This window comes from Rutidosis leptorrhynchoides, chromosome 2 (assembly GCF_046630445.1).
Source record: "Rutidosis leptorrhynchoides isolate AG116_Rl617_1_P2 chromosome 2, CSIRO_AGI_Rlap_v1, whole genome shotgun sequence".
NCBI lineage: Eukaryota > Viridiplantae > Streptophyta > Magnoliopsida > Asterales > Asteraceae > Rutidosis > Rutidosis leptorrhynchoides.
Genome location: NC_092334.1, coordinates 694506377 through 694516702, shown reverse-complemented (window position 1 = coordinate 694516702; position 10326 = coordinate 694506377). Strand labels below are relative to the sequence as shown.

General features: G+C 42.0%; 1 protein-coding gene across 1 annotated transcript; it reads right to left on the bottom strand.

Moving 5' to 3' along the window:
- Nucleotides 1–8955: 8955 nt before the first annotated feature.
- Nucleotides 8956–9861, bottom strand: LOC139890394 (uncharacterized mitochondrial protein AtMg00810-like). Its single transcript, XM_071873280.1, has one exon. The coding sequence runs from the start codon at nucleotides 9859–9861 to the stop codon at nucleotides 8956–8958; it is 906 nt and encodes a 301-aa protein (XP_071729381.1).
- Between the last annotated feature and the right edge of the window lie 465 nt (nucleotides 9862–10326).

Sequence of the window (10326 nt, the reverse complement as noted above, 5' to 3'; positions counted from 1 at the left end):
TAACCCATATTCACCCAAAATCCCCAAAATACTAACAAAATGGGTCTTTGGTTCATCACTAGCCCAAACCCTAACCCTTAAAGCAATTAAAGTAAGAAATCGGGTTTTATAACTTACCAACACAATCACCACGTAGCTATCGACTAGATGAACGACTTTATAACTTGCACCAAGACCAGATTCAACCTCTTTCACCCTTTAATGGAGCTTTCTCTCTCAAGGATTGCACTCTCTCTCTAGAGTTTAATTGGAGAAGATAAGGTTGTTGGGAATGGAGTGAATGAAGCTCCAAAACTGATCCAAGGCATTAAATTCGGGCTCCAATGTGTTTTGACCAAAATGCCCTCAAAATATCTATTTTAAAAGAAGAGGAGAATCTGTCGCAGACAGATGGCGCGGCGCGCCATCAGGCCGCGCGGCGCGCGACACCTCCAGTTCAGCTTCTTTCTTGCTTTTAAATATATAACCAAAACCCCGTTTCAAGTATCGAACATTACACTTATATACACTACAAATACTCGGGTCTTACAACTCTCCCCCACTTATTCGAATTGCGTCCTCGCAATCCAAGCCGGATGACACGAGGGAAGATAAACTAACACGAACTCTTCGGGCTCCCAAGTGAACTCGGAACCTTTACTTCGCCGCCATTGAACCTTGAAAGTTCTCACCTCTTTATTCCTCAACATTTTCACCTTCTCGTCAAGGATAGCAATCGGTTCCTCGCCATATTCTAACTTGTTGTTTAGCTCGATCTCATCTAAAGGCATCCATGAGGAATCATCCGCAAGACACTTACGAAGGTGGGAAACATGAAATGTATTATGGATCCCCGCAAGCTCTTCGGGTAATTCCAATCGATATGCAACTTCACCAACACGAGCTAAAACCTTGAACGGCCCAATAAACCGAGGAGCTAACTTTCCCCATTTTCGAAATCGAATAATACCCTTCCATGGCGAAACCTTAAGCATCACCATATCGCCTTCTTGGAACTCAATCAATCGCCTACGTCTATTGGCATACGACTTTTGCCTATCTTGAGCCTTCTTCAAATGTTCCCTCATCAAATCGATCTTGCTATTGGTCTCTAAAACCAAATCGGTACTCCCGATCTCTCTTTGACCCACTTCTCCCCAACAAATGGGAGTTCGACACCTACGCCCATAAAGCATTTCGTAAGGTGGCATCCCGATACTAGTATGATAACTATTATTGTACGAGAATTCCACCAAAGGCAAATGCTCATCCCAACTACCGCCGAAGTCAATGATGCACGCCCGTAACATATCTTCCAAAGTTTGATTCGTACGTTCGGTTTGACCGTCCGTTTGAGGATGATACGCCGTACTCAACTTCAATTGCGTACCCATATCTTCATGAAACTTTTCCCAAAATCGAGATGTAAAACGGGTATCTCGATCCGAAATAATAGATATAGGAACCCCATGTCGCGAGACCACTTCCTTGATAAACAACTTAGCCAAGGCCTCCGACGATATCGCTTCTTTAATGGGAAGAAACAAAGCACTTTTTGTCAATCGGTCAACTATAACCCAAATCGAATCGAATTGGGTTCTCGCCGTTTTAGGTAACTTCGTAATGAAATCCATGGTAATGTGCTCCCATTTCCATTTCGGGATTTCTAACGGTTGCAACTTACCATACGGCTTTTGGTGTTCAGCTTTTACTTGTAAACACGTGACACATTGCTCAACATACTTCACAACATCACGTTTCATGCCCGGCCACCAATAATCTTTCTTCAAGTCATGATACATTTTCGTCGCGCTCGGATGAATGGAATATTTTGACTTATGTGCTTCATCAAGTAGCACCCGTCGGTAATCACCCATCTTAGGCACCCACACCCTTCCTTGAAAAGACAACAAACCACGCGGGCCCATAGTAATGAACTCCGATTGGCCCATGATTCGTTCCACATGCTTATTGTAAACGTAAGCCTCTATTTGAATCTCGCCAAGCTTCTCAAGAAAATCGTTGGAAATAATCAAACGTAACGACCCCACTTTTATCGCCGGATGTTGACTCTTTCGACTCAACGCATCCGCGACAACATTCGCCTTACCCGGATGATAAAGTATTTCACAATCGTAGTCTTTCACCACATCCATCCACCTACGTTGGCGATAATTCAAATCTCGTTGATTAAAGAGATGTTTCAAACTCTTATGATCCGAATAAATCGTACACTTGACACCATACAAGTAATGGCGCCAAATTTTCAACACATGCACAACCGCCGCCAACTCAAGATCATGAGTCGGATATCTCGTTTTGTGTTCCTTTAATTGTCTAGAGGCATAAGCGATGACTTTACCTCTTTGCATCAGAACACACCCGAGCCCATTTAGCGAAGCATCACAATAAACCGTCATATCTTCCACACCTTTCGGTAATACTAACACCGGAGCTTGACACAACTTCTCTTTTAACAATTGAAAAGCAATTTCTTGCTCGTTCTCCCAATTAAACTTAGCATTCTTTCTCGTCAACTTCGTTAATGGAGAAGCAATCTTAGAAAAGTCTTGGATAAACCGACGATAATAACCGGCCAATCCGAGGAAACTTCGGATTTCCGTAGGCGTAGTCGGTCGTCCCCAACTCTTCACTGTCTCTATCTTCCCCGGATCTACTTGAATACCGTCTTTGTTCACAATATGACCAAGGAATTGGACTTCCCTTAGCCAAAATTCACATTTGGAGAGCTTAGCATACAACTTCTCCTTTCGTAAAGTCTTCAATACTTCACGCAAATGACGTTCATGTTCGTTCATACTTTTCGAATAGACTAGTATGTCGTCGATGAACACTATTACCGACTTGTCCAACATAGGTTGGCATACTCGGTTCATAAGATCCATGAATTCCGCCGGTGCATTCGTAAGACCAAAAGGCATCACCACAAACTCAAAATGCCCATACCGCGTTCTAAAAGCCGTTTTCTCAATGTCTTCCTCACGGACCCGCATTTGGTGATAGCCGGACCGTAGATCGATCTTAGAGAAATACGTTGCACCTTGAAGTTGATCAAATAAATCGTCAATCCTAGGTAATGGATAACGATTCTTGATCGTCACTTTATTCAACTCACGGTAATCAATGCACATACGCATACTACCATCTTTCTTCTTCACAAATAACACCGGAGCGCCCCACGGTGAAGCACTCAGTCGAATAAAATCCTTCTCGAGCAATTCTTGAATTTGATTTAACAACTCTTGCATCTCCGTTGGCACTAAACGATAAGGAGTTTTAGCAATGGAGGTAGCCCCCGGAACCAACTCGATGCGAAATTCAACTTGTCTTTCCACCGGAACACCCGGTAACTCATCCGGAAAAACATCTTCAAACTCATTAACCACCGAAATTTCACGAATAGGTGGTGGCTCATTACAAGTATCAACAACATGAGCAAGGAAAGCCATGCCACCGGTAACAACATGACGACGTGCCCGTGCAAAAGTGCATATCGGCACCGGTCTCCTCCGCCTATCACCATGAATAACCACCTCTCCCCCACTTGGGGTCTTCACACGAATAAACTTATCATGGCATGCAATATCGGCTCTATAACGATCGAGCCAATCCATACCAACGACAATATCAAAGTCGCCCAAGGTCATTGGAATAAGATCAATTTTAAAGGTTTCGGCACCAAAAACAACATCACAATTTTCACACACATCGACCATTAGCACCGTCTTGCCGTTCGCTATTTCGACTTCTACCGGACGACTTAACTTAGCTAACGGTCTATCAAGTTTAGGCACAAATCTAGGAGACACAAACGACAAATTTGCACCGCTATCAAAAAGAATCCTCGCTGGATTAGAATTTACCATGAAAGTACCTGAGATAACTTCGTTCGATTGTTTGGCTTCATTATTAGTCTTCAAGTAGTTGCGACCCCTAACCGTACCCACCGCCTTCTCTAACCGCTTCACATTATCATTTCGCAAATCGGGACACTCCGGCTTCTTATGCCCCTCTTTGCCGCAATTAAAACAAGTGACTTTGTTTCCGGAAGATGGTTTCGGACACTCACGAGCCATATGACCCGGTTGCCCACAATTGTAGCACGTATAAGAAAACCCGCCGGTAGTGCCCTTCTTTGCACTATTGACACTTTCGGCCCCCCTCTTGCTCTTGCTCTTCTTGCTTGAGGCGTTAGAGTAACTAAAACCTTCAAATTTTCTTTTGGAAAACATGAAGTCACTCTTTCATGGAACCTCCGGCTCAAAACCCCGAGCCAACTCGAACAATTCATCAAAAGACTTAGCCATACCCCGACTAATCTTCCCCTTGTACTCATCATTCAAAGTACGGTAGAAATCCTTCATGAGCTTATGATCATCACCTACATATTCCGGGCCAAAACGAGTCTTTGCCAAGAATGTAGACTTGAGTGTAACCAAGTCCATTGACCCTTGTTGCAAATGCTGCAACTCGTCCCGGATGGAGCTTTCTCTCTCAAGGATTGCACTCTCTCTATAGAGTTTAATTGGAGAAGATAAGGTTGTTGGGAATGGAGTGAATGAAGCTCCAAAACTGATCCAAGGCATTAAATTCGGGCTCCAATGTGTTTTGACCAAAATGCCCTCAAAATATCTATTTTAAAAGAAGAGGAGAATCTGTCGCAGACAGATGGCGCGGCGCGCCACCAGGCCACGCGGCGCGCGACACCTCCAGTTCAGCTTCTTTCTTGCTTTTAAATATATAACCAAAACCCCGTTTCAAGTATCGAACATTACACTTATATACACTACAAATACTCGGGTCTTACAACTCTCCCCCACTTATTCGGATTGCGTCCTCTCAATCCAAGCCGCATGACACGAAGGAAGATAAACTACCACGAACTCTTCGGGCTCCCAAGTGAACTCGGAACCTTTACTTCGCCGCCATTGAACCTTGAAAGTTCTCACCTCTTTATTCCTCAACATTTTCACCTTCTCGTCAAGGATAGCAATCGGTTCCTCGACATATTCTAACTTGTTGTTTAGCTCGATCTCATCTAAAGGCATCCATGAGGAATCATCCGCAAGACACTTACGGAGGTGGGAAACATGAAATGTATTATGGATCCCCGCAAGCTCTTCGGGTAATTCCAATCGATATGCAACTTCACCAACACGAGCTAAAACCTTGAACGGCCCAATAAACCGAGGAGCTAACTTTCCCCGTTTTCGAAATCGAATAATACCCTTCCATGGCGAAACCTTAAGCATCACCATATCGCCTTCTTGGAACTCAATCAATCGCCTACGTCTATTGGCATACGACTTTTGCCTATCTTGAGCCTTCTTCAAATGTTCCCGAATCAAATCAATCTTGCTATTGGTCTCTAAAACCAAATCGGTACTCCTGATCTCTCTTTGACCCACTTCTCCCCAACAAACGGGAGTTCGACACCTACGCCCATAAAGCATTTCATAAGGTGGCATCCCGATACTAGTATGATAACTATTATTGTACGAGAATTCCACCAAAGGCAAATGCTCATCCCAACTACCATCGAAGTCAATGATGCACGCCCGTAACATATCTTCCAAAGTTTGATTCGTACGTTCGGTTTGACCGTCCGTTTGAGGATGATACGCCGTACTCAACTTCAATTGCGTACCTATATCTTCATGAAACTTTTCTCAAAATCGAGATGTAAAACGGGTATCACGATCCGAAATAATAGATATAGGAACCCCATGTCGCGAGACCACTTCCTTGATAAACAACTTAGCCAAGGCCTCCGACGATATCGCTTCTTTAATGGGAAGAAACAAAGCGCTTTTTGTCAATCGGTCAACTATAACCCAAATCGAATCGAATTGGGTTCTCGCCGTTTTAGGTAACTTCGTAATGAAATCCATGGTAATGTGCTCCCATTTCCATTTCGGGATTTCTAACGGTTGCAACTTACCATACGGCTTTTGGTGTTCAGCTTTTACTTGTAAACACGTGACACATTGCTCAACATACTTCACAACATCACGTTTCATGCCCGACCACCAATAATCTTTCTTCAAGTCATGATACATTTTCGTCGCGCTCGGATGAATGGAATATTTTGACTTATGTGCTTCATCAAGTAGCACCCGTCGGTAATCACCCATCTTAGGCACCTACACCCTTCCTTGAAAAGACAACAAACCACGCGAGCCCATAGTAATGAACTCCGATTGGCCCATGATTCGTTCCACATGCTTATTGTGAACGTAAGCCTCTATTTGAATCTCGCCAAGCTTCTCAAGAAAATCATTGGAAATAATCAAACGTAACGACCCCACTTTTATCGCCGGATGTTGACTCTTTCGACTCAACGCATCCGCGACAACATTCGCCTTACCAGGATGATAAAGTATTTCACAATCGTAGTCTTTCACCACATCCATCCACCTACGTTGGCGATAATTCAAATCTCGTTTATTAAAGAGATGTTTCAAACTCTTATGATCCGAATAAATCGTACACTTGACACCATACAAGTAATGGCGCCAATATTTTTAACGCATGCACAACCGCCGTCAACTCAAGATCATGAGTCGGATATCTCATTTCGTGTTCCTTTAATTGTCGAGATGCATAAGCGATGACTTTACCTCTTTGCATCAGAACACACCCGAGCCCATTTAGCGAAGCATCACAATAAACCATCATATCTTCCACACCTTCCGGTAATACTAACACCGGAGCTTGACACAACTTCTCTTTTAACAATTGAAAAGCAATTTCTTGCTCGTTCTCATCAAACGTAAAACATGGTGTCTTAGCACCTCGACACTACACATTTCACGCTACAACAAATAGACACATTATATACATACGCATATAATTATTCCACTCACCTCAAAGTCTTGTGAAAAGATACCCGAGCTTGCAAGACCTCAAAGTAACGTACCTATCATATAATACACATCATCAAACGTAAACTCAAGTCGGTCAACCAAACCCTTTTCACCATTCTAAGCCATTTTGACCCAAGGTGCAATTTCAACCCATTTGCACCGTTAACCCTAAATTGGGTCAACACACACCAAAACCCTAATCATTCGTCAAGATGGGTTTAAAACAAATTTAGGTCGCAAGGCTAACTCGTTTTCATACTTGCTAGGCCACTTAGGTCATTAAAGACTCATTTGACCCATTTCAAGGTCAACACACCCATTTGGGTCATCCATACCCAATAACACCCATTTACATATTATAAAAGTGTTCTAGCCACCAACTAACCAAATTTAAGACTCAAAAGTCCAATTAACACATTCAAACCCTAGGTTAGTCATCAATGAGCCTTCATAACCCATATTCACCCAAAATCCCCAAAATACTAACAAAATGGGTCTTTGGTTCATCACTAGCCCAAACCCTAACCCTTAAAGCAATTAAAGTAAGAAATCGGGTTTTATAACTTACCAACACAATCACCACGTAGCTATCGACTAGATGAACGACTTTATAACTTGCACCAAGACCCGATTCAACCTCTTTCACCCTTTAATGGAGCTTTCTCTCTCAAGGATTGCACTCTCTCTCTAGAATTTAATTGGAGAAGATAAGGTTGTTGGGAATGGAGTGAATGAAGCTCCAAAACTGATCCAAGGCATTAAATTCGGGCTCCAATGTGTTTTGACCAAAATACCCTCAAAATATCTATTTTAAAAGAAGAGGAGAATCTGTCGCAGACAGATGGCGCGGCGCTCCATCAGGCCACGCGGCGCGCGACACCTCCAGTTCTGCTTCTTTCTTGCTTTTAAATATATAACCAAAACCCCGTTTCAAGTATCGAACATTACACTTATATACACTACAAATACTCGGGTCTTACACTTTGACCGTTTTTGACCGTCTTTGACACACTTTGACCGAACTTTTAGCTCTGACCGTCTTTTGAGTCGTTTTCAGAAAAAACGGGACGGAGAACCCAAAAAACGACGCAACGGCCGACGCGTCGGACGACTTTTACAACATTGATTACAAGCATTATCCACTACACCGTATGTTGTTAGAATTGAAGTTTGACTTTTCATGTCATACTCAAAATTTTCATGATTGGGGTAAGTTCAAATAAATTTATTGCCAAAGGAAATTAACGGTTAATTAGATGTTTATAAAATATAGAAAGTTAAAAAGGAAATGAGGAAAAAGTTGTAAAGAGAAGGAAAAAATAAAGGTTTTAAAAAAAAAAAAAATTCCAAATGATCATTTTACCCCCGGAGGGGTCCAAAATTACAGGCAAGTCAGGGCTCATCACTATTAGTATTAGTTACGGAGTATAATATATGTAGGAATTAGTCAAAGTTGTAGACAATTGTATTTATAGATCCGAAATATCAAAACAAGGAAGAAGAAAAAAACTAACATTTTGTTCAATGCCATCTAACTAATGCATTTAATCTCTCCCTTAGCCTATCAGTGCCACCCAATTATCATCCCAAAACAAAGTGTATGATCCATCACCTACACTTTATTACGAATGAAACTATGAAGCTAACCCCAGTTTTTTTCACTCTAACCCACAATGCATTTGGTTCGTTTCTAAACCTATGATACCATTTATCCACCAAGGCCCTTTTTTTTTTCTTTTTAGGGACCTAATGTTTAACCCTTCTTCCCCACTTTCTCCCATTTGACCACACCATCAGCTCACCTATCCAAAAGAATATCTTCCTCAAGCTCAAGTCGTTTGAGCACACACATACTTTTTATTAGAACACCCTGTACTAGCACCTTTAAAGCCATCACCAATGTAAATATTTCTAAAGGAGTATGTAATTCCTTGTGTATTCCATTGAAAAATAATGCATATATATACAAGTGGAGATCGGCAATGCATGATGATAAATACAAATATATCCCATAATTTAAGGGATATGTCTTTGACAATTACACTCCATAATTTAAGGGGAATTTATTCTAAAGATTTTGTGTTGACTATTACTCCCCCGCAGTTGAAGCTATCGGTCTCCGTATGCAAAGACTGGAACGAAACTCGTTGAAAAGTAACCGAGGTAGTCCTTTCGTAAATATGTCAGCGATTTGAAATCGTGTCGGAACATGTAATATGCGTACTTCACCATGTGAGACTTTTTCCCGGACAAAGTGGATGTCTAGCTCTATGTGTTTAGTCCGTTGATGTTGCACGGGATTACCGGATAAGTAGATAGCACTAACATTGTCACAGAACACGATGGTGGCTTTCATAATCGGACATGTGAGCTCAAGTAATAAATTTCGTAACCAACATGATTCGGATACTACATTTGCAACTCCGCGATACTCGGCTTCGGCACTTGATCTGGAAACCGTCGGTTGTCTTTTGGATGACCAAGAAATCAAATTATTGCCCAAGTATATACAATATCCGGAAGTAGAGCGACGAGTGTCGGGGCAACCGGCCCAGTCTGCATCTGTATAGGAAACGAGTGCATGAGAAGGTGACTTCGAAATGAATAAGCCTAGAGCTAATGTGCCCTGTATGTATCGTATGATTAGCGCAAGCATGTGAGCTTCATGAGGTGCGTGCATGTGAAGACATATCTGCTGAACGGCATATGAAATATCCGGTCGCGTGAAAGTGAGATATTGTAGAGCGCATGCAAGACTCCGATAGTAAGTTGGATCCGAGTATAAATCCCCCAAAGATGCACTTTGTTTTCCCTGTGTATCAACGGGTGTTGCGACTGGGTTGCATGAAACCATACCTGCACGTTGAATAATATCGCGAGCATATGCTGTTTGATTAAGAAATAGACCGTTAGTGCTGCGACGAACTGAAATACCAAGGAAAGAACTTAAAGGATCTAAGTCCTTCATAGCAAATTCGCATGCTAGCTTGGACATGAGTTGATCACGTAGGGTATCCGAAGAAGTAGTAAGTATAATATCATCGACATATAGTAACAAATATGCAATATCCTTGCCGTGATGATAAATAAATAATGAGTGATCACATTTGCTATGTATGAAACCAATGGTAAAAATCCGCAAAACGTTGGTACCATGCACGTGGTGCTTGTTTCAAACCGTAAAGAGAACGTTTGAGCAAACATACGTGATTCGGGCGAGTGCGATCCTTAAAACCTGTAGGTTGATACATATAAACCGTTTCATTTAGATTACCATGTAAAAAAGCATTTTTAACGTCCAACTGATGTATAGGCCAAGACTTATACACGGCAATACTAAGTACGGTTCAGATGGTGGCCGGTTTTACCACCGGACTAAAAGTCTCATGACAATCAATTCCTAGCTGTTGTGCCCGTCCATCACCTACAAGATGAGCTTTGTAACGCTCAAAGCTACCAT

Excerpts from the sequence above, each read along its gene's own strand:
- LOC139890394 (XM_071873280.1), bottom strand. The coding sequence starts at position 9,861 with ATGTCCAAGCTAGCATGCGAATTTGCTATGAAGGACTTAGATCCTTTA.